Source organism: Hirundo rustica, chromosome 18 (genome assembly GCF_015227805.2).
Source record: "Hirundo rustica isolate bHirRus1 chromosome 18, bHirRus1.pri.v3, whole genome shotgun sequence".
Taxonomy (NCBI): domain Eukaryota; kingdom Metazoa; phylum Chordata; class Aves; order Passeriformes; family Hirundinidae; genus Hirundo; species Hirundo rustica.
The window spans coordinates 11,404,725-11,422,136 of record NC_053467.1 but is presented as its reverse complement, the minus strand read 5'-3'; the positions used below and the strand labels follow the sequence as shown (position 1 = coordinate 11,422,136).

The 17,412-nt window shown below is 52.1% G+C and overlaps 1 protein-coding gene across 3 annotated transcripts in view; it reads right to left on the bottom strand.

Moving 5' to 3' along the window:
• Nucleotides 1-953: 953 nt before the first annotated feature.
• The window catches only part of TBC1D16 (TBC1 domain family member 16), a 31,266-nt gene continuing 14,807 nt past the window's right edge, over nucleotides 954-17,412 (bottom strand). For 2 of the 3 annotated variants that reach the window (XM_040081926.1, XM_040081928.1), the window contains 9 exons: nucleotides 9,707-9,904; nucleotides 8,689-8,836; nucleotides 7,493-7,660; nucleotides 6,551-6,699; nucleotides 5,713-5,847; nucleotides 4,874-5,060; nucleotides 4,310-4,489; nucleotides 3,694-3,840; nucleotides 954-3,249 (listed from right to left, as the gene is read on the bottom strand). In XM_040081926.1, coding sequence (XP_039937860.1) covers nucleotides 3,004-3,249; nucleotides 3,694-3,840; nucleotides 4,310-4,489; nucleotides 4,874-5,060; nucleotides 5,713-5,847; nucleotides 6,551-6,699; nucleotides 7,493-7,660; nucleotides 8,689-8,836; nucleotides 9,707-9,904 — 1,558 coding nt within the window. In that variant the 3' untranslated portion in view covers nucleotides 954-3,003. The remainder of the gene's footprint in view (nucleotides 3,250-3,693; nucleotides 3,841-4,309; nucleotides 4,490-4,873; nucleotides 5,061-5,712; nucleotides 5,848-6,550; nucleotides 6,700-7,492; nucleotides 7,661-8,688; nucleotides 8,837-9,706; nucleotides 9,905-17,412) is intronic. The other variant, XM_040081927.1, reaches the window with a different exon arrangement.

The window sequence follows — 17,412 nt, the reverse complement described above, 5'->3', positions numbered from 1 at the left end:
CTGCTGGTCCCTGGGAGCATCTGGGGACCAGCTCCATCCCTTTGTGTCCCTGATTATGGCAAAGCGGGCTCAGTGCGTGCCAGGGGCATGGGGAGCTCCAGTGGGAGCACAGGGACAGACACCTGAAGTCTCCTGCTGGCAGAGGGATGCTCAGGGCCCGGCGGGCATGGCAGAGTGGCCAAGGGTGGCACCTTGGGATGCACACCCGGAGCTGAGCCCTGCTTGGAACAGAACCCAGCTTCTTCCACATGCTGGAAAGCTGCAGTGCAGAGTCTTTAACGAAACGAATCCTGAGTGATTTCCACATTGCTGAATGACATTTTAATAGTGGAAAAATAACGCTCCAAATTATCTACTTCATCTCTTCCTATTGTCTTTTACTGGCTGGGAACGAGGGCTGCAGCAGAACCAGCTCTGGCTCTTCTGGGAGGGGTTTGCTGGTGCCTCCCAGCCCACGGCAGGCATTGGGGAGGCGAGCAGGGGCTGTTCCCCTGTGCCCAGCACCCCGTGAGCCCAGGAGGGGCTGTCCCCGTGCCCAGGCCTGGCAGGGCTGCCCACACCTCGCAGCGCTCCCGGGAGGCTCCGGCTGCCCCAGCACCGGGAGCAGCCTCAGCGCTGCCAAGGCCTCACGGCCATGCCCGTCCCACACGGGGCTGGCAGGTGGCAGAAGGCAGTGTCTGCCTCCTGCTGTCCCCCTGGGGAGCTGGCACTTGTCCCCCTGCCACCAAGTCGCTCCGCAGGAAGATGTTTCTGGTATTTTCTGCTGTGTGCTTTTTCTGACCCGAATTCAGCCACTGCCACCTTGAGCTTCCATGCGGATGGAGCCACGGAGCGCTGCCACAGGTCCCCGGGCGCAGAGCCTGGGGATGGTGCTGCAGCCCCAGTCTCTGAGCGGCTGCACAAGGGCCGGCTTGAGCTGGGGCACGGTTCCTGCACAGCAACGGACACACAAAAGCCTCACACAAACTTTTATTATCACTGAAACATCTCCACAAACTCCCTGCCCTGGAGCAATGCAGCCCCAGCCCTCACACGAGAGGTTCCTTGCCAATGCCCAGCTCACACCTGCAGCCTCAAGCTGTGCCATTCCGAGTGGGTTTCCCCACTGCTCTCATCCAGGGGAAGGTTTCCATCCCCGGGATTAAAGGCACACAAATCAGGAGCTCAACTGTCCTGTCACTCAACAGCCAGCCCTGGGCATGTTGCCTTCAGTGGGTCAAGGCTTCTTCCATCCAGGAACGCCGTGTGCCCCTGGCTTGTGCTGGTTCACACGAAGCATCCGAGCTCCAGCCTCACTTCCCAGCAGGAAGGGGCTCCAGGACAGGCTCTGGGTAAGGCTTTGCAGAAGGATTTTGAGAGAAATGTGCTTGTCAGGTGCAGGAACCCACCCAGCTCTGCCCGAGGACACAGTGGTGGCTCCACACGTGCTGCTGAGGGCACAAACATTCCTGAGAGGCAGGGCTGGGAAGTGAGCTTGCCCACGGCAGCTGTGTGGGAAGCAGTGTGGAGGGGCTGAGAGGGAGCAGGACAGCCAGGGAAGGCTGCAGAGGGACACAGGGAGGCCCAGCACGCTGCCACCTCGGCTCCTTTTCCACCCCCACAAGGAAACTGCTCCCCTGGCTCTGTTTGGCACAAATGCTGGCTTGGGACACGCCTTTGGAGGCCATGGAATTTGGTAAGAACCTTTGGCAACAGGGCTCAAGGCCCCCGCTCCACATCTGGCTGGCAAAATTTATAGCAGGCATGGGGAGAAACACTGTCCTTTCAAAAAGACCCTGAGGGAAACCTTTGTCAGACAGAGCTCAGCAAAAACGACTGCACCAAGGCAAGTTTCATTTTCACTTTGAGATGTGGAACAGGGAGCCCCCCTGGCACTGACTGAAGAGCCTAAAACCCGCAGGGAATGTATGTGCCACAGGCTGTGGCAGTGACAGGCAAGGACAGTAAATATTCAGTGACTGAGGAGAGCCAAAGGAAACACAGTGGGAAACATACTGGAAACAACAGACTAAAGCATTAAAGTCTGCAGTTGTCAGCATAAAGAAACAGCTTTGCTGTAATGTCAGAGAATCACAGAATGGTTTGGGTTGGAAGGGACCTTAAAGCTCATCCCATTCCACCCCCTACCATGGGCAGGGACAACTTTCCCTGTCCCAGGTTGCTCAAAGCCCCATCCAGCCTGGTCTTGGACACTTCCAGGGATCCAGGGGCAGCCACAGCTGCTCTGGGCACCCTGTGCCGGGACCTCACCTACCTCCCAGGGAACAATTCCTTCCCAATATCTCATGAAGAAGGAAACCTTGGGCAGTGTTTGTGAAATACCCTGACCTGGTATTTCCAGGGGCAGTCCATTTTCTATAAAAATGGAAAAAATCCTGCCAGCCAGCGTATCCTATAAAAGCAGAAAAGGCTAGAGACAAGACTTCGAGGTCACCGGTCCTTCCTTGCTGACAAAGCAGACACCTTCCCTGCAATCCCAACCGTCTGCAGTTTTATTTTTGGCAGATTATAATTAAAATGGCTTTTATGGCTTTAAAAAGAAGCCACGAAGCTGCACGTTTTGGTTGAAGCAGAGAGCGTGCGGTGTGCTCTGGGTGAGGGGACAGTGGCCTTGGCTCTGCTCCTGCCACCTGCCACCAACGCTTCTGGGCAGCCCTGGCTCCCCGCAGCGTTCTCGTTTCCCACCAGCAAGTAAGAAAGTTCTGGTTGCTAACCAGTCCAGTCCCAGAGGCAGAATAAAAAGTCCTTGTTAAAACCTAGAAAAGCTTGTTTCGAACAAAATCAAATCCAAACACAGTTCCCGGGTCGATGCCTTTCTCTCAGGTTCCACCACCCATGCAATGGAACTTCTCCTATAGAGCAATTTAATTCCCCTTCCATTCCACACCTTTCAGTCTTCTCAGGAGTCTTGACAAGCTATTCCTCCATTTTTTTCTTCAACATTTTTTCCTATGCACATCCTTCCTGCCCTTCCCTTCCGCCGTCGCACCCTGTTCCTCTCAGCTATTTTCGGAAGGCAAAGACATCCCGTGTTTTCGGGCCTTTCTTGCCTTCACTTCCTGGTTTAGGAGAAGACACTTCCACCAGCCCCCCGTACGGGCAGCTCTCGGACTCCGGGTGGTGGCCAGAGCACTCCACAGCAGGGATGAAGCCACTGTCCCACATGCCTGTCCCACACAGCTTGCAGAGGTCGTGCAGGCTGCAGGGGATGCGGGGCAGCAGGTGGAACTGATAGAGCAGACTCCTGGCCTAGAGGGAGAGAGGGAAAACAGTCACCCCTCACCAGGGGACCAACACCGACGGCTTCAGCAAAGACGTGTCCTGCAAACACCCGAGGGTTACCCGAGGCAGCGGGGACGGTGGCAGGGCACAGGGGCTGCCACACGCCACAGCTCGTCCCATGGCCCCAGTCACTGCCAGCTGAAAGGGAACGGGCACCATGGCACCAACAGCTCTGCCCCCATCTCCCTGAGCACGTTATCCAAACAAGGGTCATCCCAACCACACTGTCACCTCCCAAGCACTCAACACCTACCTCCTCCTGCTGCAAACCTTGTTTCCAGGCAAACAGCAGCACCCCACCCAGGCAGCCACAGGGGCACAGGAGGTGCAAAGCTGAAGCAGCAATCCCCGGTTTTCTGAATACTCTGACTCGTGTCTGGACCTTGTCCCACATGGCACCTGGGCATTTACCTTCCTGAGTACGAGCTCCCCGTTCATGTGCATGGCCAGGTTGCTGAAATGCAGCAGCATCTGGTCAGTGGCCAGCTGCTGCTCGATGACGTCGTCCCCATAAATCGCCACGATGGCCACGCAGATGAAGAGGTGGAAATAATCCGTCTGCAACGGGAACACAGGGGCTGCTGCACAGCAGGTGGAGGCAGAGCTCTGGCTTCACCTCCCACCCTCCACAACTGGGTCCTTGGTGAGAGATTTTGCTCCCTTCAGTTACTGGTGACTTGTGAACCACACCGAGCCAAAGCCTCTTTCCTTCACAGCACAGCAGCAAGGTGTGCACCAGTGTTTGCACCACAGAGCAGATTTTTGGGAAAACACTTCCCCAGCTGAGTAAGAGAAGCCTGAACTTCAGAAGTGAGTGTTCAGAATTTTCTGAAACACCTCCTCATGAAGTCCAGCCATCCCCAAGGAGGAGAGGCAAGCAGGGCTCCATCCTCCTGCTATGTAGATAAACCTCTGCCATAATCACAGACCTGACTCATTTTGGCTACTTTCTGCTAAGAGCCTTTCTGGAAACCCTCAGAGCCCTCAGAGCGGCGAGGACCCAGGCAGGATGCGCCGTGCTACTCACCTGGTAGTGAGCCCAGCACGCTTCCCACATGCGCAGCGCCTCGGCCTCCGGGAACTCGCGCTTGAAGCAGAGCAGGATCCAGCGGTGGCAGAAGAGCATCTGCAGCCCATCCTCTCCCAGGGCACACAGGTGCTGGTGGAAGCGCGGGTGCATCAGCCGCAGCAGCTCGCGCAGGTACAGCTGCAAAACACGCCCTGGGCTGAGCCCTGCCTCGGGCACCCCTCAGCGCCCCGGCAGCCAGAGCTGGAGGGCTGGAGAGCTCCTCTCTCTCAGCTGCCATTTCACAAGGAGGATGGGTATGACTGCCTCTGGAGTGCCTCAGTCACCCAGGATCAATTCTACCCCCCAGGTATTTCCATAGAATGCTAGAATATCCTGAGCTGGAACTGACCCACAAGGATCATCAAAGTCCAGCTCCTGGCACTGCACATGACAACCCCAAGGATCACCCCCAAGATGTAGTGGCTTTGGAGTGTGATTTGGCATGCTGGACCCCCCCGGCCCAGGAATTGGGGAGAGGAGGAGCCGTGACAGGGCTGAAGGGAGCCCAGCACTCAGCCTCACCAGCTGCTTCTCCATGTCCTCGTCCCGGGGGGAGCTGATGAAGATGGTGTTCTGCATCAATCCAACAAAGCACCAGAAAGTATCTGACTCATCCAGGACCTCAGCCAGGAGTGGGGCAACCAGGTCGGACATGCCCTGGGAGTATCCAATGGTTGGGTTAAATACAGCATAGTTCAGCAAGATCCTCCTGGAGCAGAGACAGAAACACAGAGGTGGGACAGGTGAGGGCAGGTGACGGCATCATCTCAGGGACAGAGACACAGGGCCTCGTGTGAGGTGCTGTAACACAGACAGCGAAACCCTGCTGCAAACACCAGCCCTGTGGCATAAACTTCCGGAAAAGGTTTGGCATTCACAGACAGCAAGATATAAACAGAAAAGGAGACTTTAAAAAGATTAAGAGGACGGAAATGAAAGGCCCATGGGAAAGGAGAGACGAATCCCAACACATCCATAAAATTCCAAGTGATGCTGGTGGATGAAACCCAACTCTTTTGAGGTCACACCTCTACAAGTCACACTCTCATGGAACAGACTCTGGTGTCCTCTACCCCATCAGGAGAACCACAGCCCCAAGCACCTGCCCACAGCCCCACCACAGCACCTTTGCTGTGCCTGTGCATGTGGGGAGGCTCAGCGATGGGAGGAGGGTTAAAGGGTCGAGAAGGGAACCACAGCAGCAGTGGGAGCACTGGAGAATCTTGCTGCTGTATCTCATGGTTCCAGATGCACGGTGGGTGCTGTGCAGCATTGCCAGGCAGCCTGGGCTGGGGGCTGACCAACTTGTCTCTATATTGAGCAGGACACGGTTTTAAGGACGCTGGAATCAGACACTTCACCTCATGGTCTCCACATTTGGGTTGTCCTCCCCTCTGAAGAACTGGTTGCTGCGGTCGGTCCTCACAACATCCTTGTCCACCGTGAACTGCACCTGGCGCCAGAAATCCTTCTGCTCATCTGGAGTCATGGACAGCCTGGAAACCACACAGCAACAGCAGAGGGTCGCCAAGAGAGGAATGTGATTGCCACAATGAACAAAAAGCTTCATTTTGGTCTTAGTTTGCAGAGAAACTATTCCTGTACTGAGTTTCCTGAGCACCTGAGAAACAGACCAGCAGGTCTGTCCAGTACAGAGGATTGTCTGTCCCAAGGGATTACTGGAAGGAGCCTCCTGGGTAATAAATGGGATGACACGATGTGTTTGCTGCAATAAACACTTAGAAGCATCAGACTCTGTTCTCCACTGCTCCTTGGAACTCAGCACACCAGAACTCACCACTCTGGTTTGATTGTCTCCTGATTATTAAGAGTACTGTGCCCCTCCAGTTTTAATGTACATTTAACAGCTCACAGTGCTTGCATTAACAACCTTCTGGAATTACATAACCCTTCTCATCCCTTATTTTTATGTACATTTTATTTATAAAGAACGATAAGATCCCAATTTCACCTTCAGTGTTCTAACCCGAGCCTTGCCTGTGAGATTTCCCTGCGTGGTACTGACAAGGCTGCTTCCAGAGCCCAGGTAAGGAAATGTCTGAGCTCTGTGGCATTGGCTCCGGAGCCTCAGGAGATCAGCAGTGCCCAACACGCCTCCTCCACCACCCCTCCCACTCCTCTGCTCCAGCCTCTCCTGATGCAAAGGATGCAGAGGGAAGGATAATGATGGTCTGTTACCTTTTCTCCTGGATCTCAAAGTATTCTTTCCTCCTCTGCAGCCTCAGTGCCTCCCTCTCTTCCGAGGTGGACTCGTAGCTGTAGTAGTGCAGCAGGAAGGGCCACACCTCCCCGCGGATGGAAATATCAATCCCACCAAAGAAAATGGCCTGGAAGATGGAGCAAAAGTTATGGCTGGTACAGTTTTAGCACTCCCAAAAACAGCAACAAGCAACTGCCCGCTGCTGTGCTCTGGTGCCTCTGCAGTTCTTTCCTGACAAGTGACGCCTTGATTCAAGCTCCTGCAATTTGCACATGTTTAGAGGGAAAGTGCTGGCCCTCTATTCCCAGACCAGACACAAATCAGGCTCATTTCAATGTCAATAACCACCCCCGGAGAGGCTCCATGATTAACGTGTCGTTCTCATGTCACGGCTTAATCCCAAATCCTGGAGACTGCACTGCACTCCAAACTTCTCTCAGCGCCCGGGCCCAGTGCTCCCCGTTATTTCGTACAGCAATCCCAGTTCATACAATCCCAGCTCATACAGTCTCAGCTATTTCAACCATCTCAGTTCTTTCAGCAGTCTCCAGTGCTGTCTGTGACTTGGTCACACACTGCAAACACAGCAGGCACCGTGCACTTTGGTTTATTGATTCCAAAAGGCAGCAGCAGAAGTGGGACAGAGAAATGCTCCACCACCACGGAATCACGGCATTGTTAGGGCTGGAAGGCACCTCTGGGGATACCCAGTGCAAGCCCCTCGCCAAGGCAGGGGCACCTGGAGCAGGTGATACAGGAACATGTCCAGGTGGGATCAGTCCCACAGCGAGCTCTCCAGCCAAGGCTTCTCTCACGGGTGTCCCAAAAGCCCAGCTCTGCCCCCGGCAGGAGCGCAAACTCCCGCAGCTCCCCTGGGGACTCACAGGCGGCACAGGAGGGAACAGGGGAGAGCCCCTCACCTTCCTCAGCTTGTACTCCTCCTCCACCTGGCCGGCCTCGTTGAGGTGCTGCAGCCAGGCAGACACGTCCAGGCGCCGGTAGGAGTTCTCCTCGGGGTGGGTCTCCGAGGAGGGCAGCTTGGGGCGGCGGATGGAGAACTGCATGCAGGTTTTCTCATCTGCAAGCTGCTGAACGGGGCAGAACAAACCACAGCTGCAGCAGGAGCCAGGGAGAGCAGCACGGCGTGAAACCCAGAGCAGGGAAACCTCTGCATGGTTCATGTAGGATTAAGCACTGAGGAGCTGCACTTTGGATGGGTTTGTTGGTTTCTTTTGTGGTTGTTTTTCTTTTTTTTCCCCCCCAACCATTACAATAACAAGAGTGATTAGAATAATTAAAATCCACTATGAAACAGCTTCATCTTTAAAAAAAAATTCGTTTCCATTCCTCCTCCAATCTTATCCCTGACCTGAAACTGAATTAATGCTGCTTACAGCAAAACTTGCCCCTGCCAGGAATGCCTGCAATAAATTACATATGATTGGCCATATACAAAGGGATTGCTGTTAGGAGAGCAGGGAACTGCGCTGCCAGGCTCTCTGAGGGCACTCAGGATCCCAGTGCAAGGCTGCAGCTGACATTTAATTTAAAAATCAAAGGTTGCTCAATGCAAAAAGTGAGCCCATGCGACCGTAATAAGAAAAGCAGCGGGGGGCTCTGTGGGAAGGATGGAAATTTAAAAATCACTGTTTCTAATAAGCACATACAATATCTTAAACAGATAATTAAAGAGCTCTTATCACATTTGTATGTAGACTGAACAAAATATGGCAAGATGCCTTGTCAAAACATTCTCCAAACGGAATGTTATGCGTCACAAGATGGATGAAAGGCTCTGACACAATTTCCAACCTATCTCTGCAGACTTCCAGACACCTCCTGTGCCGAAAGGACAGTGCTGACCCATCAGGTCTAGCAAAATCACTACCTAAGTAAGTCTTCTGGATGATCTTCCCCCATATTCCACAGGTAGAACAGGAACAGATGGAGACAGACAAATCCAAGAGAGACCTTGAGTCCAGCTTGCATTTCCAACCTGAGCACCCCGCATCTGGCAGCTTCCTGCCTGACCTGGGGACGTGAACTCAAAGCCTCATTTCTCCAACACACCAACCCAAGTGTGAAACACCTGGCCCCAAGAGCCTCGCCCAGGTACCTGGTCCTTGAGATGGGTCTCTGTGCAGTACTTCCACTGCTGGAACACCTCGGACAGTTTATCCAGGCCACCGTGGTGAAAATGGAAGATCTTGTACTGGCTCTCCCTGCTGGCCACCACCAGCTGCCCACAGGTACACGCCTCATCGCTGTGGGAACAACGGAGAGCAACCTGCGGGGGCCACCCAGCACAACCAGGGCCCAGCAGGGACACCTCGGGGACAGACAGTGCAAAGCAAGTCACAAAGTGCAACACCAAGCTGCCCCTTAAAACAGGGCACACAGGCAGCTTTACACCTCTGGGACTCGCTGATCCTCACGGGTCACTTCAATTGAGACATTTTATGATTGTACGACATGGTCATAGTGACAATTTTCTCCACTTGTGCCTGGTAACAGCACTATTTTTACCCTTCCTTCACATGAAGGAATTAAAATTTGTCTTCCCTGGAGAAAAAACCACAGGAAGTCTGCCCCAGAAACATTAAGGCAGTACACAAAGTCAGCTCCTAGGGATGCGCAGATTTGCTCACACACAGCTTTGTCTAAAGAAACAGGGAATGAGAGCAAAAAGAGGGAGTAAAAATGTTTTTGCAATAATTTGAAATAAAATTTGTAATAATTTGAAAGGTAACCAAAGGGGCTGAGTGCAGCAAGGCTCTAGAGGAGCCTGGTGAGGGGCAGGCGAAAGAAAAGGTACCATAGATAAAGATGTTTTTCATATCCCCAGGTTATTTGAAGCATTTATGGTATGACAGCTAAGAGCAACCTTTACTAAAAATAAAATCCTTTCGGCTCTGTAACTGTAATTCACAGGCTCTCCTTGGGAAGGCTGGCACTCACTTTCCTGGAAACAATTGTTCTGGAAAGGCTTCCAGGTAGAATTGAAGAAATCACCTCCGCCCAGAGCCCCTACATGGAGCATGCACACACAGCTCACACACAATTCACACACAATTCACACACAATTCACACACCATTCACACACAATTCACACAGGTCACACAAGGATCCAGTACCTGAAGAAAAGGCGAAGGGATCTCATTTGTCCCAGGTCTACTCTGAAGACACCACACACCTGCTCGAGGGCAAATACCTTCTGCTGTTCATCCCATCTGGTGCTCTGCGTTTGCCCATTGTTCTCCTGGAACTGGGCACTGGTGTCCAGGCTGGAGGCAGAGCTGGTGGAGCAGGTCATGCGATTGTCACACGTGTCCCTGTGGACAGAGCGTGGGGACAGAAACCCCGTCAGCCACGGGAGACTGTGGGCACATGCAGCAATCACAGATGCTCTATGTTAAAAACCTTTAGTCAGAGTTCTGAAACTGGCATTCATTCACCAACTAAATTATTTTTTATTTAAATTACGTGCCTACCATCCCAAAAAGCATCCTGGTTTTGGCCTTTTCCTAAAGTTTTTGCATGCAGAACCGGGGAGAGACAAACCCATTCCTCAAAACACCAACTTTTGAGAAGACAAAACGAAGAAGTTCAAGCAGTGCCCTCAGTGTCCAGCTCACCCATTCCACACCAGGATGGGGACAGGAGGAATGAGCACATTCTAGCAGCAGCATGGATCTGGGATCTCGTCTGGGAAATTCCCTCTTTGACCAGTAAGATCCAAAGACGTTTCCCCTAAACTTGAGTTTCTTATTACACCTCTGCCAATAGACCTGCCAAGCCTGGATTCATGTTTATAAACCCCAGACAAATGGTTTCCACCTACAATCTTGAAACTTGGGAGAGTTAAGGACTGGGAAATCACACCTGAGCTCTTCAACCCACTGCAAAGTAGAGAAAGTGAACCCAACCCTTTCCCAATCCACCCCAGATCACTAGCTTTAAATGCAAACTGAGTGCAGACTCAAAAAGCCCCCACATCCCCACCAGCCCCCATCCCAAAAGAAAAAATATCAGCGCTTCGGGAATTAAGTGCATGTGAAACTGTGACCCCTTGGCTCGTAAAAAGGCCAATGCACGTGAACAATCTCGGCGCTGGCTCTGAATGGGCTCTGCTGTGAAATCGGGGTTTGCCAGACAAGGCCCGGAGCAGGTACAAAGCAGCCCCCTGCAAGGCCACTTTATGTGGTGTTTTCTAATCCTCTTATCCAACAATGTGGGCACTGAACGCTGGAAATCACACACTCAGCATGCACTTCACATCCGTGTGCCTCCCGCGCCTGGCTCCAGGGCCTCTTCCACAGGACCAGCCTCACGGGCAGCACCACGCCATGGGCCAGGGCTGGGCATTCCGAGGGCCAGGGCTCCCAGCCTGGCTCCAGGGCCTCTTCCACAGGGCTCAGCCTCATGGGCAGCACCTCCCCACGGGCCAGGGCCGGGCATTCCGAGGGACAGGGCTCCCCGCCTGGCTCCAGGGCCTCTTCCACAGGACCAGCCTCACGGGCAGCACCACGCCATGGGCCAGGGCCGGGCATTCCGAGGGACAGGGCTCCCCGCCTGGCTCCAGGGCCTCTTCCACAGGACCAGCCTCACGGGCAGCACCACGCCATGGGCCAGGGCCGGGCATTCCGAGGGACAGGGCTCCCCGCCTGGCTCCAGGGCCTCTTCCACAGGACCAGCCTCACAGGCAGCACCTCCCCACGGGCCAGGGCCGGGCATTCCGAGGGACAGGGCTCCCGGCAGCCCCGTGACGTGGTGACATTGTCAACCAAGCCCTGTTCCATGGTGTGGCTCAGATCCCCCAGCCCCTTCCTGCTCCTGTGGCGCTGGATGACAGCAAGGCTGACTCCAGCTAAAGCAGCGGCTCCGTGGCTCTCTGGGAAGTTCTGCTGCTTCAGTTTTTGGAAAGAAAGCAGCAAAGCAGAACTCCCGTTCAGGCCATTCGGAGGATGAGGACTCGGAAGGGATGTGCAGTAGGGATCACACCACACATCCAAACTCACTCCAGGTTAGACGCCTGGATACCTCCGACCACAGGCACAGCTGTACACCATCCCCTGCCTTGGGAATTTTTCCATGAAAATTGTACTGGCCTTTATGAAAAATCAAGCATTACTTTCTGATAAAGTGGCAAAATGTAATACTTTCTAAAACACGGAGTATTTAACATTAACAGAAATGTAACAAGAGTCCTGGTACAAGACACTTGGGCTGGACTGCCTGCTAGGAGCAGCTGGTATTTATGGAGCAACACTTCATAACAGCCACAGCTGGTTACACAGGATTTTCCTGGAAGAGATGACTCAAACCAACTCAAAGACTAAGCAGAGGCAACCCATTTTCTAAAACTCTTGCACACAGGAGCTGGTCAGTATGGCAAAGGGCTAGAGGATGGGTTGGTGTGAGAAACATGCAGGTCCTGGTCACAGAGGTCCATATTCCAGTTCTTCAGGAACATCCTCTGAAATGACAAGCAGAAATGCCCAGAGAACTGCCAAGAAATGAGTTACCAGTAGAACTGGGCAGGTTGGCTTTGATGCTGGGCATTCCGTAGCTCCTCGGCGCAGCGCGGCATTTCCAGCTGCAGTTCCCTGTGCTCCAAAGCCCAAACCTGCCCGAGAAGCAGCAGCAGCCATCTGAGACCCGTGGGCAGGAGAGCCCGGGCACAGCCCTGGCACTGGGAGAACCTCCGGAAATGCTTCTCCAAGACAAATGTTTACAGTTCCCATCCAGGCACCGGGGACAAGCTCGCGCACGCATCCCACAGGCACGGAAGCGTCCTGTGTCAGTGGGTTCACCCTTTGCAGGCAGCAAGAAGCACCAAGGGTGAGCAGAGTGCCTCAGCCTGTGCAGCCCCGGGGAAATTCCGATGCTCTCATTGATGTAGAGGGTGAAATCTGAAAGAGACACCTGTGCCCTCCCTGTCCTACACAGGGGTCAATGGACACAAACATTCATGCTCAGGACAGAACAGAGACAGAACCACCCCGTGCTGGTGCTCACTGAGTCACCGGGGAAATTCGGAAAAAAACCCGCACTGTGGCTAAAATGACATTTTCCTGTATTGATTGAAAAAAAAGTTGAAAATACCCTAATCTCTGGATTACTTTTAAATAAAATTTTAATATTGAGATCATTCTGTAGGTTAGTAACAACAAGCAGTATGATCTCTGCTAATTTTGTGGGGTTTGGGGAGTTCTCTAACCAGGCACTCAAGATAGACAAATGCAGGAGAAGAGTTTATTGTTTGTCAGATTATTCTATCTGTTGGATGAGGAATTTATCCCAGAGCACCCCGTAAAAGCAGGAGCTGAAGCATTGCAACACAAATAGCTGGAGGAACATTCCAGAGAGACTTTGGGTTGTGGGATCCAGGAAAAACAGAGCACCAGCTAGTACACAGCACTGGTCAGCAAAACAACAAGTGCAGTGGGCCACAGGAATAAAAGGGACAGGGAAAAAAATCAAGAAGGATTAGAAAACCTGGGTCAGGAAACTCCGGGCCACGTTCATGTGTTCAGTTCAAGAAGGTCACGAAGCGGCTGGAGCGTGTCCAGGGAAGGGAACGGAGCTGAGGAAGAGGCTGGAGCACCAGAAGTGGCTGAGGGAGCTGGAAAAGGGGCTTAGCCTGGAGAAAAGAAGGCTCAGGGGGGCCCTTCTCATTCCCAGACAGAGGAGTGGAGCCAGCTGGGGGTCGGGCTCTGCAGCCAGGGAAAAATGGACAGGACAGAAGGAACCAGCCTCAAGTTGTGCCAGGGGAGGGCCAGGTTGGATATTGGGGCTGTCAGACATTGGCACAGCTGCCCAGGGCAGTAGTGGAGTCCCCAGCCCTGGAGGGATTTAACAGCCATGTGGATGTGGCACTTGGGGACATGGGTCAGTGGTGGCCCTGCTGGGGGAATGATTGGACTCGATGATCTCTGAGGGCTTTTCCAACCCAAACGATTCAGTGATTCCATTTCAGCCTTTTGCCCTCAGCCAAGTCCCACCACTCTTGTCCCAAAACACATCCCATTCCTGTCAGGGAACAAGACCAGGGGCTGTTGTATTTTCTCCACTCAACCATCAACTACAGCAGGCAACCATATCGAGCGTCCTCGAGCCTTTGTAGCCCCAAGGAGCCCCCTTCCCCCTCCCACCCCATGGGACCTCTCGAACGCTCGGCTGAGGAGCTCAGACACTGCAGGTGAGACTCAACCTGCTGCAGTGGGACCAGACTCACTGTTCCAAAGCCCTGCAACACACCTATGGCACAGAGAGAGCTAAACCCAATTATTATTTCTTTCCCAGAGACCTGCCCTGATTACCTGGGAAGCCAATTTCAGCAACAAAGACCTAATAACTCATTTTACGATGTGATGTGACAAATATAATTATGAGAGAGAAAGGGGCTGAAGGTTGCAGCTATGATGTGGCAGTTACCCAAGCTGTCAGCGTGCACCACCTGATTCCCAGAGAGCCTCCTGCCAGAGCCAAACCCTGCTGCTGGAGCTGGCTCTCCATCACCCCGGCACTAACGCACGCTGTCACTAATAACAGCTCCCACAGCCCCAGCATTCCTGCACGCCGGCTTGGGACCATCATTTACAGACAATGAGTATCATCATAATGTATGAGCATCCATGTAATGGGAATTACATGCCCCTTTTCCTCCCCAGGGGTTAGCATTTCTCTGTTTCTCCACTATTCCCCACAGGCACTGACCTTCTGGGTTCCTCTGCTTCCCAGCAAGGTGAAACAGCTCCTGGCAGCATCAGCTGCGAAGACAGACAGCTTCAAACAAACAATCTGCCAATAAAAGTTCAAAGCTATCCTGAAATGCCTAAAAATTTAGAGTGCTGGCTATACAGAGTAAAGTAATATTAAGCATCTGGAACCCAAATCCATTGTTCTGATAAAAAAAATGTCCTTGACAATATACATATATTATAGACTGAAACGTGCTGAATTCAGTGACACAAAAGACATGCAAAGGAAACCAGATTGGTAACCTAGGATTAAAAAAGAGATGTCCAAATGTCTCTGCTTGCTCTGCAGAGCAGGACTGGAAGGACTCTCACAGGACAGCACCAGCTTCCCACAGAGTGTGGACACTGAAGTTTCTGTGCCTCAGAGTACCCAAACAGAATTGATTTCCACTGACAACAGTGACCAGGGAACAAGGTGTTAGATAGCCTGGATTTAAAAAGCCTAGCCAGGTTTTTGATATTTAATTGTCAAAATATTCTCATGTGGAAGCATTGCTATACCTCGGCAAACACGTAGGAAACAAATCTAACAATTCCTCCTATTTGTTGGGGAAATCTGGGAAAAACTACTCAGGCTGTTACAGTACAAAGTACACGGATGTCAACATGGACTTTCCAAGAGCTTGTTCCACAGGCTTTCCATTGATCTGTTTGCTTTCAAAACATAAATTTCCCCACGTTGAACTGCACTAAATGCTATTTAGTAGCTAATTAACTTTCTGTGCTGAAAACCTCCTGTAATTGCACTTCTTTCACCTTTTTGAGCCCGTGTCCCCCGGGGAACCCAAGCTGTCCTACGGCATTTGTTCTGCTCGTTTCTATCGCACAGGCACAAGTTCCTCCCTGACACCGGGCTGCCAATCACAGCGGCAGAGGTCACTGGAGACCAAATTAGGAGCACTCTGCCTCTGACAAACTTGCTTCGCTTAGCTTGTTGTAAAGGGAAAATAAACAGTTACGAAAAATAATTGTATCCTTTCAAGCAGGGCACCGGGAAGCAGATCCAAGCGCTTGTCTAAGTCAGCGCATTGTTGTTAGTCACTCCTCGCATTCCTGTTATTAACAACATCCAAGGAACAGGCTGTTTACATCTGAAAAGTGCCGGGGTCCCTCCCTCACCTCGGACCGAGCAGAGGGTCCGCGGCCACGAGCCGTGTTCAGGGAGTCCACAGGCACCCTCTGACCTTGGGCAAGTTCACCGTCAGGGACTGGGCTGGGAATTAACATCAGCTCTGCCAACGCCAGCCTGACAAATAAACCACTGTAACACGGCGAGGGACTCGCGGAAACCCGATTATGCAGCTTTGCCTTCTGACGGGTGTAATTGGTTTGTCCTTGAAGAAATAAAGATCAAACCGATTTGTTCTGCTTTACGGGGCTATTGCAATCCGTGTTCCCAGCACCCTGCCCGCCGGCCCGGAGCTTCCCAGCTACCTGGCACAGGTAGAACACGGATCTCCGTCCCAGACGTTGGTGACAGCGGCGGCCAGGGGGAAGCCACCATCCTGCCCCACGCCCGAGAGGGGTGAGAGCCTCACCACACTGGGGCTTTGTTGCTCCTAATTCACTCCTCCAAGGCCTCGAGGCCGGAGGGGAAGCTGAGTGATTCCCGCCAGCAAGGGGGCATTAGAAAAACAGCCCCGCGGCCTCCGAAGGGTCCCCCCAGTGCTGCGAGTTAAAGCACAAGGAAAACAAAACAAACCCAGAGCTCTTGAGTTAATTATTTTGAATGTAAATGGGAAAAGGCAAAAAAAAAAAAAAAAAAAAAAAGCAGAAGTTTGTAGTGAACTAATGGGTTTTAATCTCTTTCCCCCAAAATCTGGAATGTGATACACATCTACCTCCAGCTGGGAGACAAAAAAAGTGTGACACTTCCACACAGGTGTAGCTGCTCAGGTAAACCCAAGTGAAGTTTTTCTGTTTTGCTCTGTGACTTCTTGTTGCAGGGAGAGAGAGGGGGCAGAATAAGCAGTTTGATGCTTAGGAATAAAATACACACAGCTCCGAGCAGCCAAACACAACAAATCACTTAGAGCCGAGCGGACACTGCTCAAGGATGCAAATGTTACCTTCGGTTTAAGGGAGGAAAATGTTCCAAAAGCTCAGTGGCAGATTTTTACAATCCATACAGAGAAGGGGCACCTCATGCCTGGGCTTACACTCATTAATAAATCAATCGAAATGCAACACTTTAAAAAAAAAAAAAAATTCCTTAGATGGAAAAAGTGATTTCTCAGCAAAGCCCGAAAAAGAATGTTTGCTTTTCAGCCCATTCCAGCCTGGAGAAGGAGACCTTTCTTCCCCATGTTTATTTTATTTTTAAAATCAATGGATTATTTTGCTTTTTTTCCTTTCAGTTCAATCCATGCAAAAATATAATTCTCCCCTAATTATGCTAATTATAATCAAGCTTTCAAACCACGGCTCCCTTGAAAGACCTGCCGATTACCTTTGTTCTTACATTCCTGGCCCTAAGCAGTGAACTGGGAATTTCAGGGGGACATTTTAGTGGCCAAGTTAACCAACTCCCCGGACTCTGCTGCTGCCCCAGCGTGAGCTGAGCCAGCACCACCCAGGGAGGATTTCACTGTTTCCACAAGACAATGCAGATTTCCCAAGGGAAGAGCTTGCTTCAAGTAGCAGAAAAGGGAGAGGAAAGAGGAGCGCTGCCTACAAGCATGTTTCAGAGTTATTGTAAATGCCTAATGCTGGGATAATTGCGAGGCCCGAGCCAAGGAGACAGAGGCCGTGCAGATTTATTTGCATATACTGCGGTGCTTTGGAGGGGACATGCTCTTTATTTTGATTCACTTAACGCAATTCTTCCCTCACAAAGCTGTGGATACCTGCCAGTGCCATTTATCTCTGCTCTCCATTCAGATTTCTGGGCGTTGTGATTGTATAAATAAGTAACAGAAGAAATGCAAGAATATCCAGGGAAAAGGTGAAAGCAGCCCTGGGGAGAAGGCCTGGGGGGTGCTGGTGGGCAAGAGCTGGTCATGCCCTAGCTGTGTGCGCTGGGAGCAGAACCCAAGCTCTGAGCCTGGGCTGAGCCCCAATGTGGGCAGCAGGGGTGG